Below are 21,988 nucleotides of genomic sequence, written 5' to 3' on the forward strand. Positions count from 1 at the left end.
CATCAGTGCCAGGTGAAGTAGAACACTTTTTTTACAATCCTGAAAAATTCAAAATTCTGAGGTATATGTGGCCCAAGGATGTGAAGAATAATGGCCCCAGTATGTATGCATTTATATATTTGTCTTACTTTGAGACTGTCTGGGCCTAAATTGTTCTCCTGTGTTAGCCCCAATACCTGGCATGTTCAGTAATGTTTGGTGAGAAAATGAACTGTATCAAAGCACTGAACTCAGGACCTTTGGCTTTTTTGCTCAAGGCTGGTGCTTGAGCCACAGCTCTACTTCTGGCTTTTTTCGGTGGTTTATTGGAGATGAGAATGTCACACACTTTTGTGCAGGCATTGGCTTCTAACTACAGTCCTCAGATTTCAGCCTCCTGAGTAACTAGCATTATTGGCATAATCTACGGTTGCCTGAATATGTGGTAATATTTGTATATGGGATACTTGGGGTTGGTGGGTATATGCATTTTTAAGTTCTGTGGTCATAGTGATCATAAAAGCTTTAAATTCCTTGCTTGGTTAATTATTTTATAAAATATAAGAAGTATATATGTGCCTTGCAAGGAGAAAGCGAGAATATTAGAAAATTTAATAATTATAAACTTGAAATTAACTTTTCTAATGTAGACTTTTAGAAAGTAAAAGTTTGTGTTTACACTTTTAAAGTATGAATTAAAGTACTCTTTCTTGTCTCATATGAACTTTCATGACCATTATGAAAATTATTAGTGCTCAGAAGTACTTTATTTCCTAGTCTTGTGTAGATTAAAATAGCTGTTCACTCACAGCAGTATGATTGTGTAGACTACATACTGCCTCACTCTAGTAAAGGACTTTTCAGAGTGTGTACTGAGGCCATTTGAATTATACAGCAGTATTGTTTTTTCTTATTTGACAAATTGGCTTGGATACAATAAATGGCTCATTGGTATCTTGTTATTTGTTACTTTCACAGCTGAATTTTTAAAAGATAACTGAGTTCTGCTTTCTACTCCACAATGCTTTCACTATATAATAGAGTTATCTAAGACATGTTAAATGAATCAGACATTCATGTTGAAAAAAAGTTTTAGTAAGTGAAAATGAAGGCATTGTGCCTATGAAATAATTTCTGTTAAATTATTCATTTTTAAAATTGCAGTTAGCAGTTTCAGTCCACCTCAAAGATTGTGATTAGTAGCTCCAGTTTGACCTTGAGCAAGAAAATCACTACTGGTAAAATTCTTTGACTATTATAATACTCTGTGTCTTTTGTTGTTGTTGTTGTTTTTAAGAAAAATAAGAATGCCTCTCAAGTTACTCTCTGTTTTTCCTTCCTCCCTTCAAGAAGGAAGGTTTCTTAATTAGTTGACTGAAGATAGAACCATGGGGAACACACACAAATGAAGGGACCCAGAAAGATAGAGAAGGAATTGTTAAGTACCAGTATAACGAGAGAGGTATGAGATTATGAAAGCCATAAGAATAAAGTTTAAACAGAGCATCATCACTCGTGTAGCAAATCAGATGGGACAACATGGCTGGCAGCCAGTGACTCATGCTTGTAATTTTAGATACTTAAGAGGCTGAGATCTTAGGATCATGGTTAGAAGCCAGCCCCAGCAGAAAATCCCCTAATACTCTTCTCTCTAATCAAGCAAAACACTGGGGGTGGAGCTGTGACATAAGTAGTAGGGCCATCTTGATCAAAAAAGCTAAGGGACAGTGTCCAGGCCCCAAGTTCAAGCCCTAGTGGCATGAAAAACAACAACAGTGGTGTTGTATGAATAGTTAAACCTTACTTTTGAGTATAAGCAAGAGAGTATCTTTTAGGGTTTATATATCCAGTAGTGGAATAGGATTACAATTGAAAGACACGTATATCCTTACCTTTGTTAGATATTTCCAGAGTTACTGGAGAATTGTTTAATCAGAACACAAGTTACAGTTTTTCTACAGATATTGCATACTCCTGATTGAAATCCTTTTTAAAAGGTAGTTTAATCTTGGGCCAGGAGTTTGGCCTAGTGCTTGCCTAGCCATGCATAAATCTCTGGGTTCAATTCCTTGGTATCACATACAAAGATAAAGCCGGAAGTGGTGCTGTGGCTCAAGTGATAGAGTGCTAGCCTGAGCAAAAAGAGCTCAAGGACAGTGCCCAGGCCCTGAGTTGAAGTCCCAGGACTGGCCAAAAAGAAAGAAAGAAAAAAATATTTTAATCTTAAGTGTGAAATTTTACATGGTTTGGATTTTCTTGATTTCTGAGGGTAAGAATACTTTTATACAGTGGCCTTGATAGTTTTGTTGCTGTAGTCAGTTTCTATCTTTGTACTTTTTTTCCCTATTGGAGAGTTATTTTTTATTGTCAATTTTAGGAATTGATTTTAAAATTTTAGACAGTAATCCTTTATTTGAATTATAGCTTGTAGCTGTCTTTTCCCAGACAGGAGTGTCTCCCTCTTGGAGGTTCAGGAGGAATTCTTCAGGAGTATACTGAATTTACATAGGCAGAGTGGGGGATCTTTCATGACAAAGGCCATGTGGATATTGTGACATCACTCCTGGGCCATACAAAATTCACAATATGGACAATGGGAAGCATACTTTACATGTCATACAGAAAATGTTTTCTCAGGCTGGATGTTCCTCACTCCTGACCTAGTACAAGCTGCTAGCTTTTATAACTTATATTTCTTATTTCCCCAGATTTCTTATCTTTAGGACTGCTATAAAATTTAGTTGGCTGCAGATGTGGAGGGTTGAGGATATAAAGCTCAGCTAAGCTTCCAACTGGTAGTGACCGTTTAGGGAGATTTTCTGCCCGTTTAAGTTAGTAGCATTTTGTTTGTCTGTTGGCTTTTAGCAGCATGCTTTATGTCTTTGTCTTCAGCTTTAGGGTTCATGCACCAGCTCTGGGACCTTGGGGATATCACACTTGAGTTTCTGTTATAGACATGTCTATAAAACCAGTGAAGATAGAGCACTTTGCTGAAAGTTTGGCCAGTGAGAGATTATTTTTTCTCCATTTGAAATTAAGATTCAAATCAGGAAAACTCTGAGTTGATTGAGGCTGCAGCTAGTCTGCCTGGCTAAGACCCACTGGAGGATGTCTGTCAGTGGATTATGTCGGGATCTGGACGATCCCTTTCTCTCCAATTTCCCGGGGAGAAATGGTTGAACTCCAAAAACTATGAGAGAGCACTCGGCCTTATTTCCCCGCCCGCGGGAAATGAAGGCGTTCGTACCCTCATGGACTTGTGCTAAGTTGAGGAAAGTTTGCTGAAGCCTCCCCTCCCCCGTCCCCTCACATGTTACCAGGAGGGGGAGGGGGGAAGAAGGCATCAGGGAAACCCCGCGATGGTGGGATCCGTATCAAAGGCTTTAATTTGGGAGGGGGACTTACATGGAGGTAATGGCGGGAAAGAAAGGGGGCTGGCCAAATGGCCAGTCATAAGCCAAAGACCATGTCCATCAGGTGATGTCATGAAACTTCCTTTGTGGGGGGACAACCCCATCATGGTGGCATGCACATGTTCGCCCCTCAGGGGCAGGGGGGGCTTCTTTTCTGGTTGAGGCCCGAAGGTGGGAGGGGCTCCCTCCCACACTGTCCCAGGGCTGGGGGAAGGGGAGTGTCTGGCTCTTGGCACCCTTCCTCCACCAAGGCCAAAACAGTCACCAACAGATTACAGTTTGTCTCACTGACACCCTTTCACCTCCTGTCCTGCCCCCAAACTCCTTGGTTTCCATGTTTGCCCTTTCTCTTCATTAAGTTCTCAGCATTTTAGAAAATATATTGCCACTTCAGTTTTTTCTGTCTTTTGTTAAAGTGGCTATAAAGGAACCATAGGAGGTCAAGTAGAAGATATTTTGTTTTCTCTTCGTAAAAAGAAGCCTTCACCTCTCATTTGAATGTGCTTCAAGTGTATGATTTGAAAGGGTTACTTGACAAAGAAAAACTTCTTTCCCAGAATTTCTCAACATGTAGAGACATATCATATACATGCACATCAGCACCCACCATACCATTTCTTTGGCACCTTACTTTACTAGGTCTTAAAGTAGGTTTCACCTTCACTATATCATGGCCTCACGTTACCCTACTTAGAACCTCTAGACTTGTCTGGAAGCAGTTAGTCTTTGGGACTATGCTAAATTCATGTGTTATAGTTGGTTGAAAAGAAAAAAGGTAGCACAGGAAAACTATGTACATAGTATGTTTACTTGACAGAACTAATTGTCTGTCCATCTGCCTGCCTGCCTTCCCTCCTTCCTTTCTTCCTTCCCTTCCTGCCTGCTAGAATAGAATGTTCATCTTTTAGCAGCAGAAAGAAAAGAGTAGTGGGTAGAGGGAAGGGAGGAGGTAGCAGCTCTGACATTATCTAAAGTTTGGAGTTGTCTGGCACAGGCATCAAGGGGTTTGGGTTTTGCAGCTTAGAAACCTTTTGCAGACAGCTTCTTGCCTTATTTCTGCCCACTCCCTTCCATCATGCCTGCTTAAACTCAGCTGAAGTCTGCAAGACTTGAATGAATGTGAGAATTCTCAATCCCACATACAGAAATAGTCATGCATTAGCAACTCTTTAAAGGTTCTTAATGAAGAGGAGAAAAAATGCTAAGTGGTGATAAAATGGTGAGGATTTCTTGTGTGTGTGTGTGTGTATGTGTGTGTGTGTGCACGAGTGCCCGTGCATGTGCATACTGGTCCTGGGGTTTGAACTCCAGGGATGGGCACTGTCTTAGCTTTTTTTGCTGAAAGCTAGTGAGCCAGAGCTCCACTTCCAGCTTTTTGGCAGTTAATTGAGGTTGAGTTTCATGGATATTCCTGCCTGGACTGGCTCCTAATCTCAGTCCTCAAATCTCAACCTCCAAAATAGGATCACAAGTGTGAGTCCCTGGCATATAGTGATTTTGTTTTTATTTTTCAAGTAAAGAGAGAGGGTTTATTTTTGCTCGTGCAATTGGAAATTTCTGTTTATGACTAATCACCTCCATTACTTTGGGACTCTGATGAGGCAGCACATCATGGCAGGATTATATGTCAGAGCAAACCTCACACCTCATTATTTAGAAGGGTGAACAGAAGTCTGGAATCCCATAATCCCTTCCAGGGCCTGACTAGAGTGAACTAATGACCTACCCAAGGTCCCTACCTCCTGAATATTTTATTACCACTCGATGGCAGCACCTTGGGGACCAAGCCTTTAACATGTCAACTCTTGGGAATCACTTATGTAAGCCACAGCATTCCAGCTCTATCCCACATCTAGGACCATCTCACAGTGCAAAATGCATCCAGTCAATCCTCAAAAGCCCCCAAAGTCTTAATTGCTCAAAAGTCTCAGTTGAAAACCTCCCTCAAGGCAAATCCAACTGTTAGCCCAAGCAAAACTAGAAAAGAAAATTTACAGAATTTCAAGATAGAGTTGTCGGGGTTTTTAGCCCTCCACGTTCCCCCGACCTGCGGGAAAGATGGGGAAAGCATGCCCCGACTGGACAAGCCAAGAAAGGAAAGGGCCGGCAGACAGCCCGCACCCAGCCCGCCCTCACCGGAGGACAATCAGACACGTCTGGGAGTCAAGTCGATGCAAGATCTCGTTTATTCAGGAAGTACGTGCAACTAATATAAGGCACAGGAGCCAATGAGGTCTAAGATCGGCAGGAAGGGGAGGGGTGTGCACCTATCTAGGGACTGTAAGGGGAGGCATGAGCTGTCCGTCAAGGGGAGAAAGGGCCAGGGACCAACCCTAGAGGCAGCCTGTTTTTTCACAGCTCACAGAATCGCCTCCAGGTTCACTGCCAGGCGCCATAGCACACGTGGCCCCAGGGCTGGAAAACAGGCGGGGCCAGCTAGTTCCGGGTGTGTCCCACAAGAGTGATGGAATAGGCATGGAGTATGATTTCTTACTCAGTAGTAATAGGAGAATCCATGAAGAGAGACTAGCACAGGGCTAAGCCCAAATCCCCAGCAGTATGCACATTAACTCCCAAAGCTCCACACCTGTGGGCTAGAGCGCACTGTGATGGGGTGTGGCCCTGAAGGCTTGAGCAGCCTCACTACTAACATTTCTATAGCGCAGCTCACTGCACCCCACACAAACCCTCTTTGGGACTGGCTTTGATTGCTACTTATAGCTTTCCCTGACAAGCATTGCTCATTCGAATCATGTTTACCATTCTTGTTTCTCCATTGTAGCCCTAGCTTCATCCCACAGATCTATTATGCATTACCCTGTTAGAGATTATTTGCACATTCGCTAACCTCACAGCATTCTTCCTGACTTGTCACAAGCATTTCCTTTGAAATCTTGATGGAAGCTACTAAGACCCCAGAGCCCATTCTCCATGCCTTCAACATCAGCTTCCTGTTAGCATCACCAAGGTTTACTACTAGTTTGAGCTGTGCCTGGGCCCACTTGAACCTAGGCTTCAACAGACTCCAACTGCATTTTCTCTTTGTCTTCTTTTTTCTCTAAACGAGGGACTTGGGCATTTTTAACTTCCCTTTGAAAGTCAAAGGCTCCCTATATGACATTGCATGAAGAACATCTGAACATACTGGCCACACTAAATCCACTAATAAATATAATGGCACACATGTGAAATCCATTCTGAGCACATTAGCATGAAGTCTGTAGTGTCCAGGAGGATTCTTGCCAAATAGCATATCTTGAACCTGAACGTATTCTGTAGATCTAACTTGTAGTTTACAGGTAGGATAAAGGATAAAAGAACAAGTTACTAAAGAGGAGAAAGACAAGTTAAAGGTACCATAGTGAAGTAACAATGTAGGACCTTCCAAACAAAAGTGATTCCTCTCTCTCTAAGACAATAGCATAAAGGGGGAAAAAAGCAAAAGCACCTTCTAGATGGAGAGCCTTAATAACCAAATTATTTTGTAGTCTGATTTGAACAAATCAGTGGTAAGAGATATTGGTGGGACAGTATATAATCACTTCTTAAATAGTAATATTTCTGCTTTTTGAATTGGTAACCTATTCTCATTCATTCATTAGACTAGATTCACTTCTATTTCTTCAGCCATCCCTGACTGTTTAGTTCCTGGAGACCAGTGCCTTAGGTGCTGAGTTCTAGCAAAGAATAAAGCCAAAAAAAGCAAATCTAGCTTCTTGGAACTTAACATTTTTTTCTCAGCAGGAAACATCATAAATACCTAAATGCATATGCAGATGTGGTACTGGTACTGGGACTTGAAATGAGGGCCTTAACCTCTCAACTGGCTTTTACATTGAAATCTGGCATTCTACTACTTAAGCCATACTTCCTGTTAGCTTTTTAGTGGCTAATTGGAGATGAGTCTCACAGACTTTCCTACCTAGGCTGTCTCAGCTTCCTGAATTGCTAGCATATTACAGGCATGAACCAGCAGCCCTGGGCTAGTAAGAGAGAGAGAGAAAGAGAGAGAGAGAGAGAGAGAGAGAGTTGCTGAGGACTGAATTCAGTCTTATACTAGTATTTCCCTGTAGTGGAAAATAAGATAGGGCAGGTAGCCAAAAGAGGGGGAGTGTTGGGCACATGTGTAGGTTAGTAAATGTCATTCTGAGAGGGTAGCATTTCTAGCATCTGCAAGGGAGTAAACAATGAGAATGTCAAGGGCAAGTGTGGTCCAGGCAAAGGGCAAAGAAAATGCAAAGACATGAAGGCTTCTCAATGTGCTCAAGGAACATCAAGAAAGGTTTTGAGCCGTGGTGGATAGGAGAGTAGGAGTGTGTGTGTGTGTATGTGTCTGAATGTTGGGGGTGAAAGAAAGAGATTGAGTTTGAACAGGTTTCTGTAAGTTGGTTAAAAACTTTGATTTTGTTAGGAGTGGAAAACCCTTACAGGTTTCAAGGCAGAGGTGACCTGTACTCTAAAAGGATGGCCACTTGCTAGATCTGGACTGGACTAATGGACTGGACTAACAGTGGTAATGATGGTGCTGGTTTCAGCTGAAGTAGTAGATGTTGAGGTCAATCAGTGTTCTCAGATCCTGGATAATTTTTGAGAATGAAAAAAATGAACATGATTTTTCCATGGATTTTATGGTGAAGGATATGAGAGAAATAGAGAAATTTAAGGAAGATTCCCAGATTTTTTAGCTTCAGTGGTTGGAAGGATGGAACTGCTATTTACTGAAGTGAGAATATTTGGAGGTGAGGTGGAGTTGAATTATGACAAATTAGTTTGAGATACACATAAAGACATCAGAGTGGAAATATCTATGGGGAGATGCTTAGTGCTGCCCTTTGAGCTCCTATAAAATATTTTTCACTAGCATCAGGCATTCATAGCTCACTCCTGTAACCCTAGCCACACAGGAAGCTGAGATCTGAGGATCACCATTTGAAGAGAGACTCATATTTCCAATTAATCAGCAGAGGGCCAGAAGCAGAGGTGTGCACGCTCAAGTGGTAGAGTGGCAGTCTTGAGCAAAAACAACCAAGTGAATGTGTGAGGCCCCAAATACTGACACACAGAAAAATTTTTTTTTTTCTCACTAGATTCTTGTGTATGAATTCTGTAGAATTCAGTCTTCAGTTCTATAACACATAATTTATCATCCATATTTTGGTCATTGTCAGCCTAATTGTAGCTACAGAAAGACCCAATTCTCTAAAACCAGGGGCTTCTTTTCCCTAAAATAACAGGGATTGCTACCTGGAGTAGATGTACCATTAGAGCCCATATATATTTCCAAAGAGGTATTGGCAAGAAAAAGAAAAAGTGAGAAATTAAAAAAATGGCAATTTTGAGAAGAATGAAGGAAGGAAAGAAAAAGAAAAAAGGCAGAAATCCACATAAGCTGTTTGAAACAAAGACCATTGGTTACAGGGCTTTGTTGTAAAAATTGCAGTTAGTGCACCAAGAGAGACAGTTGTTACCTGTTTCTGTCTACCTAGTATGTATGCTAGCAGCTTACCTGGAGGAACAAGGTTTTGAGAAATGCCTCAAATAGTTCCTTCATGAGTATATGTGTGTAAAGGCCTCTGGGTCCCTTTGTTAAGGTTTGATATAAGTAGTTCCATTTTGGTACTGCCAATGTTTGTATCACATTCCTTCAGAAAACTTCTCAGTAAATAATCTAGATCTCTAGTAACAATGTGTTTCTGTGTTTCAAAAGGATTAAAGAAAAATTATATATATTTAAAATATACTGTATGTAGATATGTGTGTGTATACATACACACACATACATACAGTCTACTTTTAAAAGTAAATTAAAGATGGGAAAAAATGGTGCTAACTATTCTGCTAATCATTCAGATGATTATGGATGGAAGCCACCCTGGGAAGAAAAGCAGCGAAACTCCATCTTCAAAATAACTAGCAAAAATCAGGGTGGAGGCATGGCTTAAGTGGTAGAGCACCAGCTTAGCAAGCAACCAAATGTGAGATCACTGAGTCTAAGCCCCCCCTCCATTTATTAATCTACTATTAATCTACTGGTTAACTTTCTCTCTCTCTCTCTCTCTTCCCCCTCTCCAACAGTTACTTTCACTTCATAATTCTGAGGGAAACATATTGAAAGCATGAGTGAACTGGAACAGTTGAGGCAGGAGGCAGAACAGCTACGGAATCAGATTCAGGTAAGAACCTTTGCTTTTGGAAATCGTAACATGCTATAGTATCCACAGTGTATAGCATTTGAGTATTAGTTTTATCATTATACATATGGTAAAAATTTATACTATCAGTTTTAACATTATACATGTATTAAATAATTTGTAAGGGTAGAAATGATAAATTTGCTTTTATCATGCCTCTAAAGAACTCTCCAAAAATCATTCCTAACAAATACTGTGCCAACAAATGTCATCATAGAGAGAACGCAGTCAGCAATCCAATGTAACCTTTTGGCTCTCTAAGCAGCACCCTGGTGGTCAGCAAGAACGAGCGCCTTACAAAAGGCAGCAAAACGGAGCCAAGAGGAAAGTGGTTGATTCATTTTCTAAGCAAGATTGGTATGATGTGAAAGCACTGGCCATGTTCAATATAAGAAATACTAGAAAAAAAACACTAGTCATGAGGTCTTAGGGAACCAAAACCACAGCTGATGGCCTCAGGTGTTTTAAGTGAGCATCACTGATCAGAATGATGAAGTTACATTTAGAAATTCACGCTAATGACAGGATGTTCAGGGCAAGCGCTGCCTGACCCACTTCCATGGCATGGTTCTCACCCAAGACAAAATGTGCTCGCTCCATGGTCAAAATATGGCAGACCATGACTGAAGCTCATGTGGATTTCAAGACTGCAGATGGTTATTTCCTGCATCTGTTCTGTGTTGGTTTGTACTAAAAAGAAAATGCAACAACCAGATCTGCAAGACCTCCTATGCTCAGCATTAGCAGGTCTGCCAGATCCAAAAGATGATGGAAATCATGACTTGAGAAGTGCAGACAAATGACAAAAGTAGTTGATAAACTGATTCCAGACAGCACTGGAAGAGACACATTAAAGACTTGCCAGTCTAGCTATCCACTTTCAAGATGTCTTCATTGGAAAAGTAAAAATGCTGAAGAAGCCCAACTTTGAATTGGGAAAGCTCATGGAGCTTCATGGTGTAGGTGGTAGTTCTGGAAAAGCTACTGGGGATGAGACTACTTCTTAAAGTCTAACGAGCCAGTAGATATGAACCACAAACTCAAGAATCTATTTAAAATCCAGATTTTTTTGTCAGTCGTGAAGCTTGAACTCGGCCTGGGCCGCTGTTCCTGAGCTCTTCAGCTCTAGGCTAATGCTTCACCACTTGAGCCACAGCACCACTTCTAGTTTTCTGGTGGTTAATTGGAGATAAGAGTCTCACGGGCTTTCCTGCCTGGGCTGGCTTTGAACCCCAGTCCTCAGATCTCATCCCCATGAGTAGCGAGGATTACAGTCATGAGCCACCAGCACCCAGCTAAAATACATATTTTTAATAAAAGGTCTATTTGTGATGGTTTACATCTCAAAAAATAAAATCCAATGTGCATCCTAAAAAATTAAGAAGAGTAGAGAAGGGCTGGGTAGAAGACTGCTTTGCTAAATGGCAACTGCTTGTACACATACTTAAATGTAACAAAATTAAAAAAAATTTTTAGTGAAGAGTATAATTTCTCTGTGAGAAGAGTAGAAGAAACAGGATTGAGTTGTGAGTAACATGGAAGCAGTGGAAAAAAAAATCTGAAACAACTTAAACTGTAAATTAAGAATTTTTTGCACAAGCAGGGAGAATCTCTGAGAAATTGGAATTGTTACAATAACTGTTGCAGAAGACATAATTTAAAAGTGAAGAATCTGGGGCTTGGGATATGGCCTAGTGGCGAGAGAGCTTGCCTCATATACATGAGGCCCTGGGTTCGATTCCCCAGCACCACATATACAGAAAACGACCAGAAGTGGCGCTGTGGCTCAAGTGGCAGAGTGCTAGCCTTGAGCAAAAAGAAGCCAGGGACAGTGCTCAGGCCCTGAGTCCAAGGCCCAGGACTGCCCCCCCCCACCAAAAAAAAAAGTGAAGAATCTATATAGAGATTGCAAGAAAAGAGAAGAAAGGGACATGTGCAGTTGCTGAACTATAATCCTAGCTACTTGGGAGGCAGAGAGATCCAGAGAGTCATGGTTCAAAATCATGGCAAAAAAAATCATCTCAGTCAACAAGCCAGGAGTGTGGCATGAGCTTGTAATTCCAGCCATGAAAGAGTCCCTAGGTGAGAGTAATGAGAGAGGTCAGCCCTGGGCAAAAATGTGAGGAAGATTGCTATCTTATCAGCATAAACCAAGCTGTCAAAGAACCTATGTTTACCTGGGGCAAATGGAGAAGACTTCACTAATGTCTGAGCTAAGAGGTTAGTTGGAGTACTTCTTAGGCAAAATGCTTATTTAGCACCAGACATTTTTAGGATTATATATCTTTTGGATTTGGGAGCATTTCAGATTTTGAATTTTCAGACAACAGACTCTCAGGATGCATTGCTACTGCCAGAAGTTTTCACTAATTATCATACAATTATAATTTTCAGCGCTGAAAACTGAACCCAGGTCCTCATGTATGCCAAGTAAACACTCAAACAGTGGGCTACATTCCTAGCCTCACGAGAATAAGTTCTCTACAACCCCTACTTGGGGTCTCTTCAGATACTGAACAAGAGTAACTAACTGAAACTTGACCTAGCCTATGGTCCCAGGCCTGGCTTTTTTCAGCTTCATAGTAACTGACATTACTTCATTTTTTGTTTTGGTTTGGTTTTTGCCAGTCCTGGGGCTTGGACTCAGGGCCTGAGCACTGTCCCTGGCTTCTTTTTGCTCAAGGCTAGCACTCTACCATTTAAGTCACAGCACCACTTCCAGCTTTTTCTATATATGTGGTGCTGAGGAATTGAACCCAGGGCTTCATGTATACGAGGCAAGCACTTTACCACTAGGCCATATTTCCAGTCTGCATTACTTCATTTTATACTTGAGTAACGCTTGGTTCAGTGAGAGTGCCTAACTTGTTCAGCTAACATAACTACTGTTAGTAAATCCAGGAATCAGATTAAGCTTTTTGTTTAGTTTTGTTTGTTTTTTCTGTGTGTGTGCTGGTACTGGAGCTTGAACTCAGGGATTAGACTTTGTCCCTTTGTGTTTATGTTCAAAGCTAGAGCTCTACCACTTGAGCCACAGCTCCACTTCTGGCTTTTGTGTGGCTGATTGGAAATAAGACTCTCAAGGCTGGCTTTGAACTGAGATCCTCAGATCTTGGTCACCTGAGTAGCAAAGATTGCAGGTGTGAGCTACCAGACCAAGTATGTTTTGATTCCAAAGCCTGTGCTCATTCACAAAGGATGCCTCCCACTCATTTTTACCATTCTCTCTACATCCTGTGCCATGAATGTACTAACCTGGTTGCTAATTTGCCATTCTCTGAATTCCAATTCCTTACCTTTTATCAAATTGTTTCCTGTGCCTAGAAATACCCTACCAGTTGTCCTTTGGAATCCTGCCCTTTGAGTCCTAAATCATTTCCCCACTTGGATTTATTCTCTTTCTTTCAGAAAGTAACGTGGCATGGTGGAATATGTATGGACTCTACCTTTTATTAGTTTGTGGCCATGGAAAAATTACTTAACTTTTTGATGTTCATTGTCTTTGCTGCGAAGCAAAAACACCATGGCCTACTTCCTAAGCCTGAACAGGTGATTACATGACACCTAAAACACAATGCTAATGAATAGCAGTTCTTTAGACTGCAGTGACTGAGCTGATCATAGTCAGTCTTATATTTGATTCCTTGTTTACATTTGTCTTGCTACTTATACCTGGATGGAAAATTCTGTCTTAATCATTTCAATATCTTCCAGAGAAGATGCCATAGGCACATCTCTGCTGTATAATCTCCTCCCATGACTTCAGGTAGCCACTTATTCACAAAATACCATGTTCTCCTCCATTTAATTTTGCCACATTGTAATGACTTTTTCTTCCTTATTTTCTTTCCCTTCCCTCTGGAAATATAATCTAACTATATTTTTACCTAAAGAATAGTACACTAGATGATAGAAATATATAGAAATATATACTATTTAGTTATACTAGACGTGTGTGTGTGTGTGTGTGTGTGTGTGTGTGTGTGTGTATGTATGTACCAGTCCTGGAGCTTAAACTCAAGGTTTTGGCACTGTCCTTGAGCTTTTTGCTTAAGGCTAATGCTCTACCACTTGAGGCACTGTTCCACTTCTGAATTTTTGGTGGTTAATTGGAGATAAGAGTCTCATGGACTTTCCTGTCCAGACTAGCTTTGAACCTTGATCCTCAGATTTCAGCCTTCTGAATAGCTATGATTATAGGCCTGAGCCAAAAAAAAAAAAACCCAAAACAAACCCACAGAGAAAATAGATTTTGTTTTATTTTGTCATGTTTTAAATTTAGAATGAGAAATACATCTTTTTTTTTTTTTTTTTGCCAGTCCAGGGGTTGGACTCAAGGCCTGAGCACTGTCCCTGGCTTCTTTTTGCTCAAGGCTAGCACTCTGCCACTTGAGCCACAGCACCACTCCTGGCTGTTTTCTGTGTATGTGGTGCTAGGGAATTGAACCCAGGGCTTCATATATACGAGGCAAGCACTCTTTCCACTAGGCCATATTCCCAGCCCAATACGTCACTTTTTTGTTTGCATTAGTAGTTAATATCAGATCTTGTATTTTTTGTTGTGGTAGATGGTATGAAATCCTCTTATATTCAGTTTTCTAATGCATATACTGTTGTAAGAATAACTTTTTTGAAGTGTGTATAGGTTATTCAAATAATGCAAATTTACAAGTAACTATTAGTAAGATATTCTTGTATTCTAACCTGATGTTTTAATTTTTGATGATCTGATGTTTGTAAGGTCCATCCTTGGGAGGGCTCCATACATATGCCCCCCGCACCTGTTCAAGTCTGCACCCAGTTTCTGAGTTACCTAGGTAACTGGCACGCTTGGAGGCAGTTACCTCCTCCTTCTCTGAGGTCACATCCAATCCACTTGGCCATACCTCCTGCCTTCCCTATATAATCCAGCTCAACACAAGTCCCTGCTCTCTTTCCTTTTCTCTATTACTCTCTCTTGCTCTTTTTGTCTTTTTCCCTTCTTCCTTCCCTTCCCCTCTGTCTCCCTACGCCTCCATCTTGTTGTGTGGGCCAGCAGTTTCCCCAATGAACTCCTTTCTGCCTGAACCATGTGGCAGGTTTTCTTTCTGGCGAACCTTACATCGTTCTAATTTTTTTTTCTTTTTTTGTTGGTCATGGCGATTGAACTCTGGGCCTGGGCACTGTCCCTAAGCTCTTCAGGTCATGGCTAGTGCTCAACCACTTGAGCCACAGCACCACTTCTTGATGTTCTAATTTTTTATGCTAGTATTTGCACTAGTTTAATATGGAAGGAGTCTGTCCAAGAGGGGTGAAAATGTTGAAAGGAAAATGCTGAAGAGATGCATTACATAAATATATCACCTTTTCCTGATCCATTTGTCCGTTGAGGGCCATATAGACTGATTCCATATCTTGGCTGTGGTGAATAGTAGTACATCTTGCACCAGAATTAATTAAAAATGGATTAACAACCTCAATTTAAGACCTGAAACCATGAAACTATTACAGGCAAGAGTAGGGGAAATACTAGGGCTCCTAGGCACAGGTAGAAACTTTCTGAATAAAAATCCAGAAGCTCAACTACCACAGAAAGACTTGACATATGAGACTGCATCTAACTAAAAAGTTTCTGCACAACAAAGGATACAGCCAACAAGCTAAGATGATGGGAGATATATGCTAGCTATATATCAGACAGTGGCTAATATCCTGAATATACAGAGAAATGAAAAAATATACCCTTATGAAACCAACAACCCAATTAGTAAATGGGTTGATGAATTAAAGAGTCTTAGAAAAAGTAAAACTGAAAAAAAAAGAAAAAGTCAAAATGGCCAATAGACCTGAAGAAACGCTCAACTTCCCTAGCCATAAAGAAAATGCAAATCAGAACACATTGAGATTTCCTCTCATTCCAGTGAGGATAGCCATCATTAAAAACACACACACACACAAAAAAAAAAACCCCACAAATGTTAGTGAGGATGCCTTATACGTTGCTGGGAATACAAACGAATGCATCCACTATGGAAATCAGTGGAAGTTCCTAGAAACAATTAAAACTAGAACTACCACACAATCCACAGCAATCAGTGCATATGTTGAGGTACTTGCACAGCCATGTTCATTGCAGTGCTACTCACATTATCCAAGCAATGGCGACAGCCCAGCTCTACAACTGATGAATCCATCAAGAAAATATTACACACACACACACACACAATGGAGAATTGCTCAGCAATAAGGAAGAATGAAAACACATCATTTAAAAGACACTGCCTGATATTATTATGTTATGCAAAGTAAGCCGGATGCTGAAGGACAAAGGTCACGTGTTTTCATACTTAAGCTCAGCCTAAAATGTAAACATACATGTAAAATTAGATAGGATCATAGATAGACAGATAGATAGATATGTAGGTATGGAGAGAGAGAGAGAGAGAAAGAGAGAGAGAGAAGCATTTGTAATTGTGGAGCTGTTTGAGGGGATTGAATGATGGAAGGGGAGAAGAAAGGAGAATGTTAGAGGGTGAATAATGTTGAAAACATGTGTGTGTACAAAGATGGCATAATGAAACTCCCTGAAAGCTGTTGAATTATAGTGGTGAGGGGTAATGGTTAAAGTAAGAGTGAGGGGTCAATGTGATTAAGGTGCTGTATATATATGCACGTGTGAAATATGATTAAATACCTTTGAACAGGACATAAAAACTGTTGAGGGTGGGGCCACCAGTGAGAAGCAGAAGTGTGAATGGAGAGCACAAAGAAGTTAAAATACTTTATGTGCAGGTGTGCAATGGAATAGTGCAGCTTGTTGAGATTGGTTTGGGAAAAAGAGAGAAGTGGACAATGAGGGAGAGTGATAGAGGGTGAGTCTGTACATTGTATGCACATATGGACATTGTAAATGAAATTTTGTACAACTAATTAATGCTGATAAAATATGGAAAAAATAAAACAGGAAGAAAGGTAATGTGGTACAACAAGTTTATTTGCAACTCCACTTTTCAATGAAAATGTTATTTTCATCATATCTAAGAGGTGTCCATATCTAAATGTATCATTTTTCTTTACTTTAGGATGCTAGGAAAGCATGTAATGATACCACACTTGTTCAGGTAAAGTTTTTTTTGTTCATTTTAATAATTTTTGTAAAATAAGTTGACATTAATGTGGATAATGTTTAATCTTATTAGTACTTAATGAGAAATAAATCTGTATGTAAAATACTTTGAAAATTGTCAGATGCTATATAATTCAAGTGTTTTTAATTTTAGCACTTTTAAAATATTTCTATTACTGTTAAGTAGTTACACAAGGGAACTGCCCTTCAACAAAACAGTTTATGAATACAGTGCATCCTGATCAGTGTCATCCCTTTCAACATTCCCACCCCCCCTTGCGACCCATCCTTTCCCTCATTTTTCTTAACTTTTAGGATATGTATTGAATTTCTTGCCATTTAACAAAACAGTATTTATACAGTACATATTGATCTGTCATCTCTTCAACATTTCACCTTCCTCCAACCTACTTTTTCCATATTGTTAATACAGAAGTCTGAAAAATATATGCATGTCTGTTTTATGCTTGTTGGTTGTTTCTCTTTTTGTGCTTGTTTTGAGGCTTGGAACCGGGGCCTAGGTGTGCTGACACTTAGCTTTTTCCCTCAAGTATGGTACTCTATCATTTGAGAAGCAGTTCAACTCCCAGTTTTTTGATGGTTAATTGGAGATGAGTCTCAACGGACTTTATCACCTGAGCTGGCTTAGAACCATGAACCTCAGTTCTCAGCCTCTTGAATAGCCAGGATTATAGGCATGAGTGCCTGCGCCCAGCTGTTTACGCTTATTTTAAAGTACTTTCTGATTCTCTTTTAGATTCTGATTCTGTCTGGTATACCCTGATTAAGCATTTTTCCTCGTATTCATCAGCTTAATTAATACTGATCACTTTTATTTTATTTTTTTTGGCCAGTCCTGGGGCTTGAACTCAGGGCCTGAGCACTGTCCCTGGCTTCTTTTTGCTCAAGGCTAGCACTCTGCCACTTGAGCCACAGCGCCACGTCTGGCCGTTTTCTGTATATATGTGGTGCTGGGGAATCGAACCCAGGGCCTCATGTATACGAGGCAAGCACTCTTGCCACTAGGCCATATCCCCAGCCCCTGATCACTTTTATTAAGGGAATATTTTTCTGCTATTGACATAAGACTGTCTTAAAAATCTTTGGTGATCTGTTTCTAGACTTTTATTGGTGGCTGGTATATTTTTCCTGATTGTTACATAATTATACAAATTTATGTATACAGTGTGATGATTCAATACATGCATATAATGATCAAATCTGAATAATGAGCATTTCTCTCAGACATTACTGCTCTGCATTGGGTGACTATGAGCTTCTCCTACATCTTCATAAAATAAATAATAGGCTATTGTAAACCATAGTCACTCTCTATACTGTGGAACATATGTCATAGTATTGTGGTGTCTGTTACCAGTCTTCCTCTGCCCCCTCTCCCTTTCTTAGCCTCTAGTGTGAGTTATCGCTCTTTTTTAATGTTTTTATGTTCTTTGCAGTTGATAGTGTGAGAATGTATTCTTACCTGTAAATGCATGTAAGATTATTTTATATTAATCATAGGTTTTATGAACAATATTTTGATCCCATAATAGTTCTATGGAATTGCCTATAATAAATTACCTTGAATCCATACAAATTTCCTATGTGCTTTTTGTAAGCCTGTTATTTTTAGATTAACCTCCTGAATTACGTTTGAGGCAAACAGTAACATTTTTGTTGCTTTCTAAAGATCACAGCAAACATGGACTCCGTGGGACGAATACAAATGCGAACAAGACGCACGCTGCGGGGCCACCTAGCTAAGATCTATGCTATGCATTGGGGATATGATTCGAGGTTAGTGTCTGCCATTTTCAAACTCTTGGCAGAAACATTTTTGTTAAGATTATTTGCCTTTTTCTCTTATTAAAAACAAACTATAAACTCTGCAGAAAAAGCATAAGATATGAACACTTGGCTTTCACTCAGAATATTCATTGATACTTCAGGAGTTTCAAAACTTTTTTGGGAGTACTAAGGTTTGAATTTGCTGATCAAGCATTTTGTTACTTAACCTATGATTCTCAATTGCTTTAGTTATTTTTCAGATGTGGTCTTGCACTTTTTCCAGGACTGGCCTCAGATTACCAATTTACCTATACTTACCTCCCCTGTAGCTGTGGATTATGGCTGTGGGCTACTATGGCCTGCTAGATTCTCTTCCTCTTCTCTTCTGTCTTCTCTCCCCATTCCTTCCTTCCTTTCTCTCTCTCTCTCTCTCTCTCTCTCTCTCTCTCTCTCTCTCTCTCTCTCTCTGTCTCTCTCTGTCTCACTCTCTCTGTCTCACTCTGTCTTTTTTCTTTTTTCTTTTTTTGGTCATTCCTGGGCCTTGAACTCTGGGCCTGGGCACTCTCCCTAAGCTCCTTTTGCTCAAGGCTAGCACTCTGCCACTTGAACTACAGTACCACTTCCAGCTTTTTCTGTGGTTCATTGGCATTAAGAGTCTCACAGACCTTTCCTGCCCTGGCTGACTTCGAACCACGTGAGTATCTAGGATTATGAGCCACTGGTGCCCAGCTTGTCCCTTCCCTTCCTTTTCCCTTCCCTCCCCCTCCCCTTTCTTTCTCTCTCTCTCCCTCTATTTTTTTCTCTTTTTGTAACAGTATTTGTAAAACTCAGATGCATAGGCTCATGCATGCTAGGCGAAGGTATGCATGGTGAGGCAATGCGCTGCTCCTCTACCCTAGAAGTTAAATATGGGAAATTAATTTATCTCTCATAAAAACTTTTTAACAGGTAAACTGATAGTATCTTTACTCATTCCTTATGAATTAGTGAACTGTGCTAATTTTTTAATATTTGGGAAAACCATTTAGAAAGGATTTTGCACTGTGGTATTAGACACACCCACCCACATATATATGTATACACACACATAAACCCATACACACATGTATACATGCATACATACACACATTTGTTTATTTCTAGGCTCTCACTGAGTAGCCTGTCTGGGCTGGTTTCTGAACTCTCCATCCTTCTCACTCAGCCCCCTGATTACTTGGATTATAAGTAGGCACCACCATGCCTAGCCCCAAAGTAGTGTTTGTGTATTAATCTTGAATTTTTGGTTAACAAGCAAATATTTGTTAAATGCCTTCTTTGTGCAAGTTGCTGGATCTTGCTATAATTTTGTATCTAGGATTAGATTATGTGATACAAAGATACCAATTGAGTACATCTTTTACCCCTCAAGCCTAATACTTACATGCATGTGCTGGAGTATGTGAGTCTTAGTGTCTACAAGTACACATGGACACCATGAAGATAAGTTGGGCTTGATTCTCAGACCTCAGCCTTCTGAATAGCTAGGATTACAGATGTGAACATCAGCACCTGAGAAATTTGACTTTAAAAAAAATAGAAGTTGTGTATGTAAGCTCTTATTCCAGGAGGCACTAAAATTCTACATAGAGAAAACTTCCTTGCCAATGACTTTCCGACAGAAATAGGGTTCTTGAGTACAATAATTAAGGACATGTACCTCTTAGGACGGGATGATCAAATTGTGTCATAAAGCTAGGACAAATGCTTTATTATTGTTTTAAAGGTTAAAATGCCTTGTTGATACAACAAACTTTTATCCCAAAATTTGAAGCAGTGTTAGTAATTCTTCTTTTCCCGAATGATTTTCTCAGGAATAAAGAATAATACCCAGGATTGCTTCTCACAGCAATTCTGATGACTAGTTCATTACTTAATGTTCTTCTCAACTGTATGCTGATGCCAATTTATTTTATTTTGTTATGACGGTTTAACAGATGAATACATTTATTTTCATTGAGAAAAATTATCAAGAAGAAAACAAGCCAGGTGCCAATGGCTCACACCTGTAATCCTAGCTACTCAAGAGGCTGAGACCTGAGGATCACCGTTCAAAGCCAACCTGGGGAGGAAAGTTCAATTATCCACCAGAAAATGGGAAGTGGTGCTGGGGCTCATGTGGTAGAGTGCTAGCCTTGAGTTTAAGAGCTCAGGGACAGCACCCAGGCCCAGAGTTCAAGCCCTATGACTGACAAAAAAAAGAAGAAAATGATTATCTTCTTCTCTATATGCCATTAGGTTTTAAATCAGCTACCAATGTTTTGATATTTGTCAGGAACGAGATCTAATACTGAAAAAAAAAGTCTCCTTGTTTTCTCAGTATACAGAGAAACTGATTAGCAAATGATGCCAACTTAATTTTGAGAATTTTTGTAATTCCATCCCACACTCCAGGATGGGCTCTTCCCTTTTGTAAAGTAGTTAAGCTTACATCATGCTGTTGTTTATCTATAGGGCTGGGAACAATGTTTTTGTGTATCATTTTATATATTTGTTTTTATGGTTCTTGTACTGGGGCTCGAACTCAGGGCCAGGGCACTGTCTGTGTGCTTTTGTGCTCAAGGCCAGCATTCTACCACTGGACCCACCACAGCTCCACTTCTTACTTTTGGTATTTAATTAGAGATAAGAATCTCATGACTTTCTTGCCTGACTGGCTTTGAATCACCGTCTTCAAATCTCAGCCTCCTGAGTAGCTAGGATTACAGGCAGGCACAAGCCACCTGTGCCTGCTGTTTTGCGTGTTTTATACCATGGAGACAAATTAAATTTCAGAACAGAACTAAAAATTTAGAGATTGATACATGGTGAAGAGTTCACACCTGGTAGGACATGATGGCTCATGCTTGTAATTCTAGCTACTTGGGCTGAGATCAGGAGGATCGTGGTTTGAGGCTAGGCTGAATTTAAAAAGTAATTAAATCAAATAACTCTGTTGACCAGTAAAAAAGCTGAGTATAGTGTTGTGCATCCATCTTCCCAGCTATATGGAAAGTATAACAGGTGGATCACAGTCCAGACCAGCCTGAGAAATTGTGAGACCTTTCTTCAAAATATAAAAAGCAAAAGGAATTGGGTGCACGACTCAAGTGGTAGAGTGGCTGCTTAGGGAGCACAAGGCCCTGAGTACACCTCTCCATCCCCCCAAATAAGAATTCATAGCCTTTAGTCAGGGAAACAAAGCTTGCTGCAGGTTAAACCCAGTTTTACTTTTCTTGCTTTATTTTTGTTTCTCACAAATTATGCAACTAGAAGACCACACCTGGGTCATGATTATTTTTTCTGCCTGTTGTCATTGTCTAGACTTTCACTGCTAGAACAGAGCCTTTTCTGTATTTTTAGCCCTCAAGATTCCTCTTTTTAAAAACACATTCTTATTTGGTTAATTCAGCAAACAGTTATTTGTTCTTGTTTTACTCTCCTATTTTTATATCACTCTTCTGGCATGCTTTACATACATGATGTGTTGGAGGTAT

At 40.1% G+C, this 21,988-nt stretch overlaps 1 protein-coding gene across 1 annotated transcript in view; it reads left to right on the top strand.

The window, feature by feature from the left end:
* Gnb4 (G protein subunit beta 4) overlaps window positions 1-21,988 on the top strand; it is a 46,163-nt gene that overhangs the window by 6,584 nt on the left and 17,591 nt on the right. Inside the window, exons 2-4 of the mRNA XM_048347076.1 lie at window positions 9,468-9,565; window positions 16,645-16,683; window positions 18,379-18,485. Of these exons, the coding sequence (XP_048203033.1) occupies window positions 9,509-9,565; window positions 16,645-16,683; window positions 18,379-18,485 (203 nt within the window). The 5' untranslated portion in view covers window positions 9,468-9,508. The remainder of the gene's footprint in view (window positions 1-9,467; window positions 9,566-16,644; window positions 16,684-18,378; window positions 18,486-21,988) is intronic.

This window comes from Perognathus longimembris, chromosome 5 (genome assembly GCF_023159225.1).
Source record: "Perognathus longimembris pacificus isolate PPM17 chromosome 5, ASM2315922v1, whole genome shotgun sequence".
In the NCBI taxonomy this organism is placed as follows: domain Eukaryota; kingdom Metazoa; phylum Chordata; class Mammalia; order Rodentia; family Heteromyidae; genus Perognathus; species Perognathus longimembris.